This window comes from Mastomys coucha, unplaced genomic scaffold, assembly GCF_008632895.1.
Source record: "Mastomys coucha isolate ucsf_1 unplaced genomic scaffold, UCSF_Mcou_1 pScaffold20, whole genome shotgun sequence".
NCBI lineage: Eukaryota > Metazoa > Chordata > Mammalia > Rodentia > Muridae > Mastomys > Mastomys coucha.
In genome coordinates, this window is record NW_022196903.1 from 35,933,552 (window position 1) to 35,953,813 (window position 20,262).

Sequence of the window (20,262 nt, forward strand, 5' to 3'; positions counted from 1 at the left end):
CCTTCCCTCCCCTCCTCTCCCCCTCCTCTCCTTCCCTTCCCTTCCCTTCCTTCTCCTCACCTCCCCTTCCCTTCCCTCCCCTTCTCTTCCCTTCCCTTCCCTACCCTCCTCTCCCCTCTCCTCTCCTTCCCTTCCTTTGCATCCCCCCTCCTCCACTTTCCTCCTGTTCTGTTCCCATCTTTTTTGTTTCCTTATACTCCTACCACCAGCACCCCACTCTTTGGAGGCTTAGTTATCTAATCAGTGTTCAATCAATCACTAGTCAGAGAGTTTCTCAATTAATTTCTCACTAAGCAAGTGAGATAGGGGAAATATATTGAAAGATCCTGGAACAGAAGAGACCAAACTCTAGAATGAACATTGAAACTAAGGTCTGGGGAGGTTTTGAGAGCTGGGTGGGGGTGAGGTGTGTGGGGGTGGGGGTGGGGTGTATTTGTGTGTGTGTGTGTGTGTGTGTGTGTGTGTGTGTGTGTGTGTAGGCCACCTGTGTTTGTTAATTGGCCTTTTAGGAAAAAAATACTTTCTCTGGTCTTTGTAGCCTCCTTTAAGTCTGCTTCACATTCCCTCTACAGCCTGAGTGGTGGGGCCCACCGCCTTCCCTAATGATTGCATTTCAAAGAGATGCTCTTCAGGCCTTGGGGAAGACATTCCAGATTCTAACTCCCACACTTTCAGCTTTTTTAAAATAAAGATTTACATCTCAAAGGAGCAGAGAAATTATTCCTAATGCCAGTTTTTTGTTTTTTGGGTTTTTTTTGTTTGTTTGTTTTGTTTTGTTTTTTACCAAACCCTCTAAGAAAAGTCAATCCAAAGGCCTAACGTGTAGGAAATGCCTGTCTTACGCCTGCTTCTGAAGCATTGAATGTTTGGTCTTTAGGTTCCTTACCTTTGCCAAGGTGAAGTGAATGCAAATTTAGGAATCTAACTGACAGCCTTTCCTTCATTTCTGGCTTCTGTCCTTGCTCTAACAAAGCTTTTGGGCCTTTGTTCATGACTTTTCCCTCTTTTTACAGAGATCACTATGGTTCTAACCCTCCAGGAATTACTTTTAATATCTAAGCCAAATGTTTTGCCCCAAGTGAAATCCCAGCCTTAGCACCCATTGTCTGGAGAACTGAAGTTAGAATAGACAATTTAATGGTTTAGGGGAAAACACTCTTAACGAAACGAAAAGGGAGTTCAGATGTCTCAGTTTACTGTGAATCCGTTTGAGGACCCTTATGTTTGAAGTTTTAATTACTGTGTCTAAGAGATCCATAAAATAAAAATGCTTCCAAACTGTAAGCCCATAACCTAAGGGCTTCTACACCCTGAGATGCTGGGGAATATTGTTCATATAAGATAAGCCACCTCTTCTCATGTTCTCAAAAATGTTTGCTTGACCCAACAACACTGGAGGTGATTGATCTCCCTTAGGCAGGAGGTAGATAGGGAGGAATGTCAGGATATATGCTTACCACCATTGGATAAAGGCTAAAAATACATAGTTTTGTGGGTTTGCCTTATAACTATCCAAAGTGGACCTGGCCAAAATCTATCATCCTGGCCAGTATTTAATTAAAACTTGCTCCAAATTCTACCCAAAATTTTGATAGTGGTCTTATTCTCTCTCAGTGAAATTAAGAGCTGCTAGCTTTTGGGTTTCTGATGGGGTTATTGGGGAGTGGGCTGAGGTGGGAGTAGGTTTAAGAGGGAGGGTTACAAGTCTCACTGTCTGGACAATTTAGTAGTTTCTGTTGGGAAGATGACTTTTATTATTTTATTGACTGATGACTTCTGAGTTCTGAAATGGTTTCTTTCAGCTGTTCTGCCTGTTTAGTTTATTTGGAGAAAAAGATCACAGATGCCCTCTTTCATCTTTTGACTGTTGTTTAAGGCAAGCTTTTCTGTAAACATTCTTTTATCAAAAAAAAAAAAAGTCATTAAGAACTTCTTTTGTACAGGAAACTTCCCTGAGCCCTAAACGCAACAATGATAGCATAATCCCACTTCCCAGAGTCATAATTTGGATTTTTCAGGTTTTGGTTTTTGTTTTACAGGGTAGAAATATATTTTCCACTCCTCCACTCATTTTTATTCAGTGTCTCTGTGTGTTCTTCCTCTGTTCCTATTTCTTAGACTTAGAGGGCTTAGGGTGTTTGCCAAGAGCTATCCACAGACAAAGAGAGGCACATTAAGTGATATCATGGTTCCTAGCAACATTCTTGTTAATTTTTCTACTCTCTTTTTGTATTTTTCAGCTGTTCTTTCATGATGTCACCCTATTTATACAGGCCTAGTTTTCTCTTGTCAGATATAAACTTGGGGTCACCAAGAAAGACCACACTATCCCTTCAGCTGAAGAGTTTGGACAAGGCAAAACTTTACTCTTGATCCAGAGGTTATGCTTAGGAGAGTGAGCACTCTGGAATAGTAGTGTATAAACTTACCGCATGGCTTCTCCATAGTAAGAGAAAGGATGTTTTTGTTTTTTTGTTTGTAAATATGAGATTGAGCAGAGGCATCCAGAAAAGTATAGAGCAGCAGAGAGAAAAGCAGACTGGATATGGGCAGGGCTAGAGAGGTGAGGAAGAATAGTAGAGGTAACAAGACATAACATGAGAGATGAGGTGAGAGAGTAGTGAGGAAAGCTGGGTTACAAGAAGGATGAGTAGCCGCAGGGGAGCAGGAAAAAGGCATGGGTATTTGAAATATATAACACATGTGTGAGTGGAGACTAAGGGAGTCTGGGGGCTAGCATGGACCTTGATATGCTAATAGGTACCACAGGTGTTTGCTAATGGGAGAGCTATATGTCCCTTTACCAGAGGTTAAGGAAATGACAGTTTTTGGTAGAAGGGAACCAGTTTTACAAGTTCCTGAGACATTCTGGCTTTTATCTAACTGCCAGAAATCCTCCTATAGTCCACAGTAAACTCATTTCTCGATAGCTGGACTCTGTTTCGAGTTTGGGGAATTGGAGTTTCCTTTGGAACTAATAGGCAGGAAATATACTTGTTATTTTATTCTGACTCAGGTGTTGACTGATCTTCCCTCATTGGCTGTGGTCGAAGCTTAGTCTTTCATGATTGGCCAATTAAAAAAAAAATAGCCCAAAGGAAATGAAGGAAAGAGAAAAGAGGTGGTCTACCCTGTCATTAATTTCCAAGAATGCAGTGGGTGCTTTGTGTAAGGAAACCTTTTACTAGGTTGGGTGGGAGAATAACCTTTTGCATAAAGGTCTTACAAGGTTAGAAAATTGAATTCCTTATTGTAAACTCCACATTTACAGTATTCTGTAGAAAAGCACTTAATATTTCCTGCACTCTGACCAAGCAGAAACTGGTTCTTCAAGAAAACAACACAGCTCTTCCTATGAAAAAAGAAATCAGGTGTTTTACATCCTCCAGTATAGTCTTACCTCAGACTATTCGAGGAAAAAAGTAAGAAGTAATCCGTTGAGGAGCCCCTCCTCTGGAAGAGCCAAACAACCAGAAGGAAAAGTGACCAACTGATCTAATCTAAGAAAACTTTATAGAACCACTTCCTACGTTTAGGTCCTAAGCCTATGTACATATTCTTTAAATGATCCTTGGTAGCTTCCTGTACTGGGTTTCCTAATAGTAATAAGAGCTCAAGAAAAACTTCTTCATGAGGATTGTGCAATGACAGATGTGGAATTGATCCATATGTTCCTGGATTATAGAATTTGTTCTATGGACACTTGCTATACCACTCACTCCATCCCTTCCTCTGACCTCTACATGTAACCAGATGATTAGGCCTTTTAAGAATGAGATCCTTATACCCTGCGGGGAGGTTCCTGGTGGCTCATATCCTCACTTCTGGAAAAAGGTCTCTGACTCTTAGTGCAATTGCTCTACTGCCTCATGCACACAGCATACTCTACACTGAAATTCCATGGCTGTCATCTTAAAATCCACCTCCTTGTTTCCCCAACCAGAGCTGTGCAGGAGGTGACAGGAGAGAGAGGGATTGTCATCACCCGCTCCACATTCCCCTCTTCTGGACTCTGGGGAGGACACTGGCTGGGAGACAACACAGCTGCCTGGGATCAGCTGGGGAAATCCATCATTGGTGTGTGAGCTGTCCCCAGGGGCCTTTGCTGGTGATGGGAGTGGAACTATACTGTATATGATTTGAATATGCCTCGGATGTTTAGTTTGGCAGTAAAAGCAATCCAACTTGAATGCTCTTTCAGAGTGTGCTTATCAGAATTGCCCAGAGCTGTTAATGAAGTAAAGAGAAAGCCAGGTTGAACTTTCTCTCTCCTACCCAAAGGCTGTCTTCATTTAACATGGCCATTTTATTTCATTGCAGGCATGATGGAATTTAGTCTCTTTGGAATACCTTATGTAAGTCATATTGGGACTATTGCACCTAACTAGAATTTCAGTGTATGTGTATCTATCTTGAAAGAATACCTAGTTGATATTCTGATTTTGATTCTTTTTAGACAGGAGCAGATATTTGTGGGTTCTTTGGAGATGCTGAGTATGAGATGTGTGTCCGCTGGATGCAACTGGGAGCCTTTTATCCATTTTCCAGGAACCACAACACGGCTGGGACTAGGGTAAGGCAGCCATTGTTCTGCATATGTGTTATACAAAAATCAAATTACACTTGATTTCAAATTTACAAGTTTTGTGTTTTATAAAAAGAAAGAGTATATGTTTTACAAAGCCTGGTATGGTGAGGGTGGGAGGGGTGCCTTGGTGGCCCATACTGAGGCATCCTTTCCCCTGGTAGCAGCCATAGGACAGATATAGTATGATAGAGCTTATTTAGAGCACAGGAAGGGGAGTTAATAAGGGATGAGAGGGAGTAGAGGTAGAAAGACAGAGAGAGGGAGAGAAGAAGAAGAAGAAGGAGGAGGAGGAGGAGGAGGAGGAGGAGGAGGAGGAGAGAAGGCAGAGAAAGAGGAGAACATGAGAGAGAGAAAAAGAGAAGAGGAAAGGAGGAAAGGATGGCCAGAAACACATAGAGGGGGAGAGGGGAGGGGGAAGGGGAGAGATGAAGAAAGGGGTTAGGGAATCAGAGAGAGTAAGAAAGTAAGAGAGCAGAGGAGAGGCCAGACAGTCCTTTATAGTAAGCCAGGCCTATGCTATTGCCAGGTAACTGCTGGGTGGAGCCTATGAAGACTGCTACCAAGTGTGTCATTCTTATTTCCTCTCAAATCATGGAGACTACCAGGACTTCCATGTTTTGGAGTATACACAAAGTTCAGAACTTCAACATTATGAATAAATATTAGTAGTATACTTTTCCTCACTTCTTACAGGCCTTCTTGTAGGCATTATTGCCAAGAAAAAATATTTTCTAGTTGCTAATTGAACTACAAAATAATGTGTTCCGCTGTTTGAAAGAATATGGAATTGGTATTTTCTCAAACAATAAATTAGTGCTACATAAGAACCTATTTGTAAGACTTCATATGCACACACACACACACACACACACACACACACACACACATACACACACACAGACACAGACACACACACACACACACACAATGCCAAAGCTACATTGTCTTAATCATCTCGGAACAGTGAAAAAGAGAAACAGCATTCACATTAGCTTTATAGGTGGTCAAGGAAGCAGAAAGGAGTATGCTAGAAATGACAAGAGAAGTAACATGTGGCTTACACATGGAGTAACTAAGTGTCCAGCTGTTCTCTTTTGAGATCCTTGGGATGAAGTGAAGAAGATCTTACCTGTTGTTACATGCCCACTCCTTCTTTAGAGACAAGACCCTGTGGCCTGGAATTCAACCTTTGAAGAGTACTCAAGAAAAGTGTTGAGGACCAGATACTCCCTTCTGCCATATATGTATACTCTGATGCACAAAGCTCACACAGAGGGCAGCACTGTCATCCGACCACTTCTTCATGAGTGAGTGTTGCTTCTCCTCAAGAAGAGGGTCTGGGCACATTTGTAAGTAACAGTTTGTGTTATAGGGAAGAGCGTTATTATATTGGGTTTTTCAGGTTCACAGAAGACAATACAACATGGAAGATAGACTACCAGTTCATGTTGGGCCCAGCCATCCTGATCAGCCCTGTTCTGGAAAGTGTGAGTTTCTCAGCATAAGCCATGCATCTTCCAATCACATGATCCAAAGTCACAGGAAAAAATTTTGTTTAAAATTAAAAAATAATTGAGTTTCTTTGTGTGTGCACATGTACAGATATTAGAAGACAACTTCTAGAAATCAGTTTTTTTCCTCCCATCATGTGCCCTCTAGAGATCAAATTCATGGTTTCTGGGTTGCTGATAAATGTCTCTACCCACAGAGACATTGCACTATCTTCAGATAAAAACCATATTATATATATTCATGTCTTGCTTACCTTATTCTTTTCAAATAGGTTTCTAGAACATCAAAAGAAGATATATAACCACAAGACATTTTTAATAAAAGCTTTTCAACACTGATTTTTTATTTTAAAATTCTATGTTCTAATATCATTTTCTAACTTACTTAATTAAAACATTTTCTGTGTATTTAAAGGGGAATTTTCAAAGTATATTCATTAAGATTTTTCAAACTCATGACATCACTAATAACATTTCATCTTAATTTTAATTATATAAAAAGTGTTTTAAATATCAATATTGCTTCCTACTTGTATTTTAATAGTGACACACTGATTTTATGTTTCAGAACATGTTTGAGATCCATGCTTATTTCCCCAGAGCCCGTTGGTATGACTATAGCACGGTGAGTTGAAATGTTTTTGGGAAGAACCAAATGGCATTGTATAGGCTAGAGGGGTGGCTAAAACTTTTCCTAACTTCTCAGACCAGAAAAGAATAATTTCCAGTCTTTATGTATAAATGAGAATCTGAATAAAGACATAAAAAACATGTAAGCACCTATATCTCCCACTGTCTACCTTGTACCTCTTCTAGACATGTGCAGAAAACATTAGGTTTTCAAAGATTTAAGGAAAAAAATGAAAATAGATTTTTTTCTCTCATGTTTATAGTACTTTGCTGATCTTCCAATATGTTCTCTTACTAAGAAAGAAGTTTTAGTAAAATATGTAATTCATTTAATTGATTTATTTTTCACCATTTCTTATCTATGTGCTTCCTTCTAGGGATCTGGCAACAATTCAGCAGGTGAGTGGAAAACACTGCCGGCTCCTCTGGACCACATCAACCTTCACATCAGAGGAGGTTACATCCTGCCTTGGCAAGAGCCTGGAATGAACACTTACTACAGGTATGATGAGGCCGTGTTTGATGACTTGGCTCTTCACCAGGGTAGATAGAGACATAATCAAATTACACCAAAACCAAATTGCAGAGGAATTCCACTGGTTGGAATCTATGGGTACCTCCTGATAGTACTTAGAAGACAAGTTCATGAATTCAATCCTTGGGTGATCTTTTACTTGTGCTCTTGTGTCAAGAGCACAATTTTCCAGAGTGAAAATTCTCTTGAGAATACAAACCTATATTCCTCCCCACATTATAGAAAATGGGAGTATTAAGAACACCTTCACTTGCAGTGATTGCACAGGAGTTTAGTATCTAAAACTTACATTGGTAAACTCAAAAAGAGATTTCATCACACACACACACACACACACACACACACACACACACACACACACAGTCATTAAGAAGACCTGTCAGTTGGGCAGTGGTGGCACACGCCTTTAATCCCAGCACTTGGGAGGAAGAGGCAGATTTCTGAGTTTGAGGCCAGCCTGGTCTAAAGAGTGAGTTCCAGGACAGCCAGGGGTACACAGAGAAACCCTGTCTTGGAAAACCAAAAAAAGAAAAAGAGAGAAAAATAGAAGACATGTCAAGAAACATTAAAACACACACACACATACACACACAGGCAGTGTACTTTCAGCAGTTGATGAAAAACATGATTTTTCTGAAACAGGACTCTGAGATGGCTCTTAAATCATAAATAGAATTTGTCTGTGTGAGGTTCTGGGTGGGTTAAAGAAATAAAGGTAAAAATAGGTTGGGTAGGTTAAATTGAAACAGTTCTTTTTGTTTGTTTTTATTTTTTGTTTTGTTTTTTTTGTTTGTGTTTTGTTTTTTGTTTTTGTTTTTTGTTTGTTTGTTTGTTTTTAGAGACAGGGTTTCTCTGTCCCTTGCTGTCCTGGAACTCACTCTCTAGACCAGGCTGGCCTCGAACTTAGAAATCTGCCTGCCTCTGCTGCCTCCCAAGTGCTGGGATTAAAGGCATGCACCACCACTGAAACAGTTGAGTTAGCTCATGGAAGGCTGTAAATGGCATCCTAAATAGTTTGGGTTTTAGCCCCTGGTACCTGAAAAATGTTTTCTGAGATTTTGTTACTAAGAAATTGATGTCACATCATATTACTGTACTATTTCAGTGGGTGTGTTGGAAAGTACACATGTTTGAATATTGAAAGTTGAAGTTGACAAATGCTTCATTAAACTTTAAATGTTCTTCTGACTTGTATCTTATATTTTATCTCACTCTGTTTTTGTAATTTTATGAACATTAATACATTGAGTTTTGTTTCTGGATAAGAAATGTTTTCAGCAGTTATTCTTTATTCTTACAACCTACAATCAAGTAAAAAATAATGACTTTTTTTTTAATAGCCGACAAAATTTTATGGGATTGACTGTTGCTTTGGATAATGATGGGAAGGCTGAAGGCCAGTTGTTTTGGGATGATGGACAAAGCATTGGTGAGTATGAACCCCCAGAGAGCCTGCATATCATTCAGAGCAACTTTGTCACAGAAGCTCAGCATGTATCAGTGGGACCAAAAACCACATCTCTATGTTGGCTGCTGCCAAAAAGTCAACGGTGTTTGGGAAACTTGTGAGAATTTGCTTGCTCATATGTACTCTACTGCAAGTTTTTGTAGTTATTACTTCCCCAATTTTCTAAGTTCATGAGCCTAACATGATGGATTCAGGGTTGAGCTATCCTCACAGAACCATCCCACTATGATAAAACAGTGTACATGCAAATATCAGGCTGATGATGAAGTCATCCTTGTGGGCCAGAGTTCTACTCAGGTCATTTTCTTCATACATAGGGACCCTCATGAAACTCTTGGTAACACACAAGTTAAGAGCTGCCATGAGGTATAGCAGAGGATGGCCAAGTCAGTTGTCAATGGGAAGAGAAGACCTTGGCCCTGTGAAGGTTCTATGCCCTAGTGTAGGGGAATGCCAGGGCCAGTAAGCAGGAGGGGGTGGGATTGTGAGCAGGGGGAGGAGGAAGGGAACAGGGGATTGTTTTAGTTTTTGTTTTATTTTATTTTATTTTATTTTATTTTATTTTATTTTTGGAGGGGAACCTGGGAAAAGAGATATTGTAAATAAAGAAAACATCTTAAAAAACAAACAAACAAAAACAGAGCTGCCATGAGCTCTTTCTGCCATTCTGTCTTCAAGATGAGTTTTCACTCATGCTATTGTAGATGACTGGTACCCATCATTATCATGAGAACACCTTCTTGTTCAAGCATTTCTAAAGAGTACTGGCATGCTGACATTAACCTGCTCTCACTTTTACTGATCTTGCAAAATGCCACACTTTCTGAAATTGTAGCCTGTTTTCTTCACTAATATAAGGATTTCTTCCTTCTAGTTTTCTTTATTCTCATTAAAAGCATGAAATACCCACAAAAGCTCTAATGGTAGAAAATTAGAAAAAGTATGTATTTAGGTATAATGCTGTATTGTCTTTGTTTTTCTGTTGTTATATGCCTAAGAAAATGCTAAAATTTTATATAGCTGAAAACAGAGCATATTTAATTTGTAAATCTAGTTTCTTTTTATTGAATGTAATAGCAGGCACACAGCTGGATATTGGGAAGTACTCCTTGTGAGCATCATTACTTTTTTTTAAAGAGGACATTAAGGTTTAATAAAAAGTTGTTTTCCTGGAAATACATTGCACTAACAAGCATAATTAAAGTACAATATTCTAAACTCACTTGAAAAATGCTTCTCTGAAATTTGATATACAGCTATGAATAGTTATTTTCACATATTCTCAGTATTTTGGATTGTGCTGTTATTAATTTTGTTTCATGACTATGTATGACATGTTTTCAGAGCCATTTGCTGCATATTATTTATAAATATTATACTTAAAATATTTCTTTTTATCAGAAATTGTCTTTATTTACATTACAAACTTTATCCCCTCAAAAAGTCCCCCTATGCCATCCTCTCTCTCCCTCCTCACTAACCTACGTGCTCCCACTTCCCGTCCTGGCATCCCCCTACAGTGGGGCATCAAGCCTTCATGAGACCAAGGGCCTCTCCTCTCATTGATGTCCCACAAGGCCATCCTCTGCTACATATGTGGTTGCAGATGCATAGTCTTTGATTGGTGGTTTAGACCCTGGGAGCTCTGGGGGTAGTAGTTGTTTCATATTGTGGTTCCTCCTATGGGGCTGCAAATCTCTTCAGTGAGCATCATTACCATGTCCATATCCTATGAAGAAGATACTCTAAAATTTATCTAACTATAATTATTCTCTTCATATGATGTTATTTTTCATTGTTATAAATTGCATTTTGAGTATTAGCTTTGTATTTTAGGTTATTTTCCAGAATATAAGTCCTTAGTTGAAATTTGCATAAATATACTCATTTTAAAAATATAGTTCTTTATTAAAAATTTTAAAATTAAAATATAATTACATCACTTTACTTCCTTTTTTCTTTCCTCTAACTCCTCCCACATCACTTCTCAAATTAATGACCTCTTTTTATTTTATTGTTGTTACACATACACACACACACATTTATAAACACAATTAGCACCACCCAATGAATCTGTTTTACATGGCTTGTGCGTATATGTTTTCAGGCTGACCACTTTCTATTATATAACCAATTAGGGTTGCATCCCTAGGAGAATCTAATTTTCCCTACCCCAGTAGGCATTAGTAACATGTGCTTCTTTATCTAGGGGTGGAACCTCCTGAGATTTCCCTTTCTGTATTAGCATTGTGTTATCATTGTTTAAGTCTTGTTTAGCAGCCATATTTTGTAGGTATCACAAATGAAGTTTGTTTTTCTTTTTAGGAGAAACGAACAATCACACAACAGATTTTTTTTTAACCTCCTGTCTCCTATAATCTTTCTGCTCTGTCTTTCAGATGTTGCCTGAGAAGTTGTATTGTAGATATATCTGTTAAGTTTGAGCTGCCCATGATCCATTGGTCACTGCATTATGACCATTTGTGGATTTATTTCTTCTCCTCCTTTTCTTCCTCCTCCTTTTCTCCTCATCCTCCTCCATACCTTTGTATTCTTCTTTTTCTTCTTTTATTTTATTATGTGTCTGCTTGCTGTAAAACGAAGATGCTTTGATGAGGGTTATGAACTGCACAGCTACACATAACTATGGGTATAAGAATCAGTTTTAAAATGCAGTTAAGAATTACACTGCTCTAGTAAAGTTGTGTAGTAGGTTCTTTTTTATGATCTAGGAACTCATTAGTCCCTGGTAGTTGTCTAGGTTTCTGGTACTAGAAATGACTTCCCTCCTATTGAATGGACCTGAAGTCTGATTGGATAGCTGCTGGTTACCACTAACATATGAGTGTTATTATTGTACCTTAGGGATATCTTGCCATGCTAGTTATAGTTTTAGTTACTGAAGGCCTCAGCTGAATAGGATTATTTGATTGCTCTCCTCTCTTGACAGTTTATTGAGTATTGCTGGTACTATGAAGGCTAGACCACAGGAAGGAGAGTTTCAGGTTAGATCCAGCTCAAAGCTTCTGAGGCCTATATCCCAAGTATGTGGTATCTTTAGCAAGAGTGATTTACCTTCAACCTCTGAGAAGCAACCAAGGGTACAACAATAGTCTATATTTGGGAAAAAATCTGTTAGACTAACTCAAGCGGTCATTTTCCATGCCTGGTCCTGGTCCTGTTTTGTTTTTGTTTTGTTTTGTTTTTTTCATTTGTTAGTTCATTTGATGTTGTAATTGGGTATTTTGTTTCTTTGTTTGTTTTGTCAAATAGTTATGCTGGTTAGTTATGTCAAGTTGACACATGCTACAGACATTTTAGGAGAGGGAGCCTCAATTAAGGGAAAAAACCCTGAGAGGCTGTCTTATGGGAACATCTGTGGTATATTTTCTTAAATGTTTGACTTAGGAGGCCCAGAACATTGTAGATGATGCTATCACTAGGCAGGTGGTCCTGGGATGTGTAAGAAAGCATATGCCAGATAAGAAGCTGAAATGGAAAGGGGTTTTCTGTTTTCCTTAGTGTTAGGTACCAAGCCTAACAAGGGCTTGCTAATTATCCTTATTGCTTCTTAGGAAGATGAAGCATACCTCCTTGGTCATTGTGATCCATTTAAGATATTTTGGACTCAACATGAGATAATCTGCTAGAACTGAAGCAGATAACTGTTTATTCTTTTCTTTTTGTTTTCAGATACATATGAAAAAGGAAACTATTTCTTGGCTACCTTTAGAGCAGAAAAGGTAAGACTACCTTATTGAGTTCATAAATGCTTTTCCAGTTACCTACAAATTAGACATCATCCACTAGCTGTGTAAATGTAATATCTTAAGAAAAATACTTCCTACCTTTACTTGCTTAATTTATATTATCAACAATAAAATATGTAAGAAAGTAGTCCTTATTTTACACTTATCCAGAATACCATCATTATTTGAAAAAAAAATTGGAGATCATATTATCCTGGGAGAAGGGAATGGGTTCTTCAATGTATACCTTATTTCTAGGGATAAGACGTTTTCTAGCTGATAACATTTTGAAGTACAAATGTTACATAAGTGATCCATTATGTAACACTCTTTTATAGTTAGCAACTTGATGGCTTCATTGTCAGAAAAATATTTGACAGCAAAAGTTAGTGAATTCATGAATATCCAAAGTTCAGATGATCTGACCTACACTGATTGGATCATATGTATCTGCACGTAGCCACCTGTCTATTGCTGGGCTTTCATGAGCTTGACTATACTTACATAGCTGGTGTTCGTCTGACCTGAAGCTGAGCTAAAATAACATTATGTGGGATTTCTGAGAATCACTTTTTCATGATTGTGGAATATCATAAAATAGAAGTGAAGGTGTAACCTTTATCTAATATCTATATCAATAAAGTCATGGGAGGCATAAATTGAGGTAAAAACTTACTAGCCCAGTGAGGTAACTTTATTTTCTTAACTATATACAGAATATCTATGTACACACCTGATCCAACAACTAAGCTGCTGGCTCTTTAGAAATCTCTTTCTCTCTGTGTCATACTATCAAGTTAGTCTAGCTCTTTCTTGAACTGCTCTAAACCCAAGAGAGCTTCTTAGCTCTCCTTCCTAGAATACTGTTTTATCAGTGTCCTGCCAGCTGTTTCTTTGTTGTTCCTGCAAGCCCAAAGAGAAAATTCCTATCTCTTACCATTTTCCATAAAGAAAGTGACCCTAACAAAGATCCAATTGCTTATTAAAAAAAAGTCTCTAAGTTCCTTCTCCTCCACCCTTGGCAGGCTTGTCACCTTCTTGGTGGATGAAGGAATGCCAAGTCAAATAAGTAGGGGCCCAGCAATTTCCATTTTTAAGGTGGAGTGTCTTAAGGGCACTTAGATGATTTTGCCTCAGGTCATACGGCGGAGAACACAAGACCCCTTCCACTTGCCTTAAAATAGGCAGAAACTTCCCATTATTTAGCATTTTTATCTATAGAGGCTTTAGAGGAGCACTCAAACTGCAACTTTTTAGGACACAGCTAACTGCATCTGACAAACCCAATATCTATTTAAGCTTTTACATTTTGCATAGTGGTTTAGTCCCTGGAAGCTTTTGGGGGCCTCGTTGGTTGATATTGTTGTTCTTCCTATGAAGTTGCAAACCCCTTTACCTCCTACAGTCCTTGTTAACAACTAGGTTTTCTCTGTATAATGATCAAATATCCTGTAACATAAGGGGCTTGAGAGATGGCTCAGTGGTTGAAAGTGCTTTCTGCTTCTGCAGGGGAGCTGTGTTTGATTCTTAGCACTTCCTCCAGGCAGTTTATACCCACCTGTAATTCCAGTTCCAGAAAAACCAATGTTTTTTGGACTCTCAAGGCATCTGCATCTATAGAGTGCACATAAATTCATACAAGTGCATACACACATATACATAAGTCAATAATCACATCTTTAAAAATTAGAACTGGAAATATCAAGTTATTTTTTAAAAAATTACATTCTGTATCATTGACTAATTTCTCATTAGCCAAGGATATGCAACCAAGTCCAGAAGCAGGGCTGGAGCTCATTATATCTATTTCAGAAAGGCAACATTATAAGAAACACATGGAAACTTACAGTTATAGAAGAATAAATAATTAGAGGCAACAATGCTATTAATATACATTAACATGTTGGATGATTCCATGGACAATTTGTCTTCTTCTCCTGAGAATTATGTAAATCATTCTAATCAAGTCTAGAATCTGCTAATTACTTATCCATTGACTTAAAACATTGGGTACTGCAGTACAAATTAACTGCAACCGTGCTCTCAAATATTAGATGTTTGTTCAATACTTCCCTGTCTTGTCTTACAATTATGCATACTTCTGGGTTAAAACTTGACATTTTCTTTGTGTTGTGCTGGCTCCTAGATCTGATTACTCTGAATGCCAGTTAATCTAGATGTCTCTTAAAATACGGTGGCCAGGATTGTGAGCATGATTAACACTTGTATTACACAATATGGTACCCACTGCTCATCTGTGGCTGTTCCATATTTGAAAATGTGACAAGCCTAATTTGAAACATTCAAATGCTGAGTTTAGACAGAGAATAAAAGATTTCATGAGTATTCTTATACTGAATACACCCTGAACTAACTTAGAAATACCAGGTAAAAAGAATGTATTTTACAGTTCTTCTGATTCTTTTTACTCTTTAAAAAAATGTATCTGGTAGAAAACTTAAAACACAGTTTACATTGTGTTCCAATAGCAGAGGAGTTGCTAGAGAGCCTGACACCACTTCTTAGAAAAACTTTATTATTTCTTCTGGTGGGGATAATTTGTGTTGAATTTTAAAGATACATATCCCCTTAAAATGTTCCTTTCTTTCTCTGTGTATCCTTGGATGTTCTGGAACTCAATTTGTAGGTCAGGCTGGCCTTGTACTCTTAGTGATCTGCCTGCCACTCTCTCTCAAGTGCTGGAACTAAAGGTATGCACTACCACTGCCAAGCTTCATTATTAATTTTAAGCGAGATACTTCTGTCTAGTTTTTCTTTTTTATAATATTAGCATTCATTTAAATAATTCCTAATTCTAACATTCAATTTTCTTTTTATTTTAAAGTAATAATAATGAATTCTTTTATAATATTTGATAGATTTTTTTCCACTCTAAAGATGAGACTGAGATAAAAGAAACTCCCCTCTTTCTCTGGGGTCTGGGTGATCAATATCAATGTCACTTTGGCTGGTAAACCAGCTTGGTGTTGGCAAGGGGTATACGTAGCATTTGCACATTTCTGAAGTGTGAACATTTTTTCCAAGTAGCTTTCAAAATTGAAATAAATTTGACAATAAGCTCTTAAATCAAAAAGCTAATTATTTTCTTCTAGTTATATATCTTTCCTTGAATTTTCATCCTGGTTCTGTGTGCCCAACCAGTCACAAAATGTCCTATTGTTTGTGTTTTTAATGAAAAATATTTACATGTGTAGGTGTTCAAGAAGGCCAGAGGAAGACGTCAGGTCTCTTAGAGCTGTAGTATTAAGTGGTTGTAAGCCTGACATGGTGATGAAAACTAAATCTATGTCATTTTGAAGGACAGAAAGTTCTCTTAATCCATGAGCTTAACCTCTAGCTCCTTATTTATTTATTTTGACATGGAGTCCCATCTTCTCTTGCTCAGACTGATTTTGAACTTGATGTGTAGCCCAATAGGATTTTAATTCATGGTACCTCCAACTTAGCCTCTGCAGAGCTGAGATTACAGTCATGTGCCATTACATTTGACTTTGTTAGTTTTTCAAGACATAATGGAATATTTTTTTCTCTTTCTAATGTTATCACTAGAGTCAAGCAACATACAGCTTTACTCTACTGTCTTTGCCTCCCCTTTCTTCCCCATAGAATTATCATAGTCATTGAGAATCAGGAATCACCACACAAACTACTGAGACTCCAGTCTCAGTTAAGCAAAAATTGTTTATTGAAGACATATGCCAAGACTGATTGATCAATCAGGGTCACAACCTAGCCTCAGAAGCTAAGACTGGACCTTGAACATTTTTCAGGGCCAGTATATAAAAGAAAAAAAAACTACAAAAGCCACAGTGAGTTCATGTACAGTTACAGGAAATGCTACCTGGTGGTCAGCTATGACTCACACTGTTTTGGCTAGCTAGACAGAACAGTCCTAACTGACATTTATTCTGATTGTTCCTAAGTAGACCTTATGGATGTGGAATTTATTAAGATTAACAAACCTCAGAATATATAGAACATAACAGGGTATGTGGTCTGCTTGACTCTTCTCTTAGTCAAATTATTTTTCTGTTAACAATATGAAATAGCTGGCAAGCATATTACAGAAGCAATAGATAATTACTGGCAGGCTACAGCTATACTGGGATGGTGGGGGCGGGGGAGTGGGGTGCAACAGTAGCCTTGTTTTTAATCAGTATTGTTTCACTGTTTACTTTAACACCTGTTATACTAGTCCTTGTCTATCTGGCCCCATTACGTGTCCAATTCTCACCGCCTGTAACACTCAAGTGTCCTTCTAGGACTTTTGGATTTCCATGTCTTGCTATGATTTTCATTTTGCTTTAGTTGAATAACATCTCATAATTTATCTCATTTTAACTCATTGATTCATAAATACTTTTGATCATAATTTAGACAATTTGCTATGTTCCTTGAATATCTTCTTAATTCAGTGACAGTTTACTATGCTACTATATTATGTATGCCAGCATGCCATCAGCCCACCCACCTATGTTACTTAACTCTAGGAAAATGGATGACTCTATTTCCTATAATCATAATTTTCTTATCAGAAGAACATAAGTAATGATGCTTTATTATAAGAATTAGTATGAATACACTAAAAATAATTAACAGAACCATTTTTGGTTCATAAACTTGTCTTTGACAGGTTTATTAAGATTCTCCAGATGAACAGAACTGATAGAATAAACACACACACACACACACACACACACACACATACACACAAACACACAAACATACAAACACAAGAGCACATAGAGAGGGGATTTGTTAAAGTGGCTTATAGGCTGTGGCCTGCCTAGTCCAGTAATGGCCGTCTCCTGACTGAAAAACTAAGAATCTGGAAGTTGTTCAGTTCATGAGACTGGATATCTCCACTGGTCTTCAGCCTATACTGGAGTCTCACAGCAGTAGGCTCTAATACCAGTAAAGGAATGCCTCATGTGTAGCACAGACAAATTCTCCAGAGATAGTGAAGACAAGCAGAAAAAAGAAAACAGCTTACTTCTGCCTTTTTATGTGAGTTGTCATTAGAAAATATGTGGCCCAGCTTTAGGGTGGGTTTTGTTACTTCAAATAATCCAATTAGGAAAACCCTTCACAGGTGTGCACAACTAGTTTTAGTTGATTCCAGTTATAGTTGAAAATCAAGATTATCCATCACAGATATCATAAAATTTATCATGGCTGGTACTTGGGAACTATGTCTCCATGAAATATTTAATAAAAATTAGAAATAAAAACAAGTACAATAAGAGTAATTTAAAATAATTTCATATTGCAATATAGACCATAGTTTACAACATGTGTATTATATATGTTTTCTCTTTCTGAATTTTTATAGAACAGCTTGAAAATCCAGATCATACATAATCAGTATCTGAGTGACACAAATCCACTGAGAATTGGATACATTAGAATTTGGGGTTTAAACTATACTTATGTGGTACAAGTCAATTGTATCTACAACAACCAGCAATTCACCCAGAACAATTTCACAAGTGAGCCCTACAATCAGGTATGTCTGAAAGAAATGCTACCATGAACTCGGATTATTGTTCTATTAAATTACCTCTGCTACTTCCATATATGTTATACATGCTAGAAGAGTTGCACCTGTTTCTGAAAATCTGTGAGGATATTGTAAAGAATACAACATTGGTGGTTTTCCCTTTGTAGTCTGATAGTGATGATTTGTAGCCTGATGACATCCTCTCTGTTGTGTTTACTAATGAACTGGGTTAGGTTTGAACAGATTGTTTTCCTAGGCTACCTCACAAAACATAGAAATATTTTTTCTCAGAGGTTAAAGCCAAGGAATGTTTTTAAAGCTTCAAGTTGGCACTTAACCATTACTATTACTGTTTGAATGTTTCACTCATAATATGAAATGTTTATTTGCCTAACAAAACAGAGTGTCATAAATATCAGACTATTAAGACTATTACAGCAACAGCTTTGTCTCAGCTCTGGAACCAAGTGAAATCACATTTTGCAAGAAGGGTTACTGATAGAATAGCAACCAATGTAATGTTCACTTTAGAATCTGAATAGTAACTTTAGATCATGGACTAATTAATTATAACCAGATGCAGTAGCCCAAATAGAATGGTTTAGAGACCTGGAAACAAATAGCTACAATCTCTGCTTCCAAATGGAGAAAATAGTGTCTGACTAGCATTGAGATTTGGAGAAATGACCATTCTGAGCACCCATGTAGATCTTGTGCCCCTGTGGACTTCTTTGTTACATACTTAGATAAAATAATATGTTCCTTGGATTACTGGATTCAAAACTGTTGTAAAAGTATTGTTACTAATTAACCTAGCTGCAGAAAATCCCTGAGTACTATTTGGGGAAACTCTATAGCATATTCAATGCCTGTTATATGCCAGGCACTATCTTAGCATTGACAATAATGAGGACATGAAGCTTATCTGCCATCCAGAAAGAAAGATGTCAATGTTAAAAAAAAAAAAAGATGAAAAGTGAAAATAAATGTTAATTTTAGCCACAACTGTAAATATTTGAGAACATTAGGGTTTAGACATAAGAAAATGTGAAGAAAGTGATTGCTTACTTACACAGAAAATACCTTACCATGGTAATCTTGGACCAATATAAGGTGAAAAGTTTGTATCATGGACTCTTTTGGGAAAGAAAGAATACATTTTTAATCTTTTGTTAAAGTAAAGTTGAATAGTGCCTTCAACATGATGTTTAATAAGTTCTAATACATCAATGTAATCACTTTTTCTTGGCAGAAACTAACAATTCAATTGACTGGAAAGAATATGGCCCTAAAAGATCTGACTGAGGTTACTTGGGTTTATGGAGATCCTGCACCTCCTACACCGAATACAACCAGTGTATTGCCCACAAGCCCTCACCCATCTGTATCTAGCACTGAAACTGTGACCAGTCCTGTTCTCATAACCACACCTGACATTATAAGTACTTTCACAACTGCACTTTCTAATACAACTACACCTTTCCCTACAAGTCTTCCTACTAACACTAGTGATACATTTCCTGTCACAACCACAACCTCTGAGACAAGTACTGTTGACAATACAACTAGCACCACATTTCCTGACACAACTCCACCTTTTCCTACAAGTCTTCCTACTACTAACACTAGTGATGTGATGCCTGTCACAACCACAATTCCTCAAACAAGTACTGTTGACAACACAACTAGCTCCACATTTCCTAGCTTTACCTCACCTTTCCCTACAAGTCCTTCTACTAACACTAGTGATGTGATGCCTGTCACAACCACAACCCCTGAGACAAGTACTGTTAACAGCACAACTAACACCACATTTCCTGATACAACTACACCTTTCCCTACAACATCTTCTCATACTAACACTAGTGATGTATTTCCTGTAACAACCATAACCCCTGAGACAACTACAATTGTCAATACAACTAGCACCACATTTCCTGACACAACTACACCTTTCCCTACAATATCTTCTCATACTAGCACTAGTGATGTATTTCCTGTCACAACCATAACCCCTGAGACAGCTACAGTTGTCAATACAACTAGCACCACATTTCCTGACACAACTACACCTTTCCCTACAAGTCCTTCTCCTGCTAACACTAGCGATGTTATACCTGTCACAACCACAAGTACTGTTAACAATGAAACAAGCTCATTTCCTGGTACAACTACATTTTTCCCTACAAGTACTGCTAACACTAGTGATGTGATGCCTGTCACAACCACAATTCCTCAAACAAGTACTGTTGACAACACA

At 37.7% G+C, this 20,262-nt stretch overlaps 1 protein-coding gene across 5 annotated transcripts in view; it reads left to right on the forward strand.

Annotated features, from left to right (window-relative positions):
* Positions 1–20,262, forward strand: part of Mgam2 (maltase-glucoamylase 2 (putative)) — a 112,234-nt gene that overhangs the window by 57,369 nt on the left and 34,603 nt on the right. For 4 of the 5 annotated variants that reach the window (XR_004121951.1, XM_031381648.1, XM_031381651.1 and 1 more), the window contains exons 36-45: positions 3,944–4,077; positions 4,321–4,355; positions 4,457–4,573; positions 5,747–5,895; positions 5,991–6,075; positions 6,668–6,724; positions 7,107–7,231; positions 8,605–8,693; positions 12,426–12,475; positions 17,835–18,008. Coding sequence is in view for 3 of the 5 variants with exons in the window: in XM_031381648.1 (XP_031237508.1) it covers positions 3,944–4,077; positions 4,321–4,355; positions 4,457–4,573; positions 5,747–5,895; positions 5,991–6,075; positions 6,668–6,724; positions 7,107–7,231; positions 8,605–8,693; positions 12,426–12,475; positions 17,835–18,008 (1,015 nt within the window). In the remaining 2 variants the exon portion in view is untranslated. Of the gene's footprint in view, positions 1–3,943; positions 4,078–4,320; positions 4,356–4,456; positions 4,574–5,746; positions 5,896–5,990; positions 6,076–6,667; positions 6,725–7,106; positions 7,232–8,604; positions 8,694–12,425; positions 12,476–17,834; positions 18,009–20,262 lie in introns of those variants that run through there. The other variant, XR_004121952.1, reaches the window with a different exon arrangement.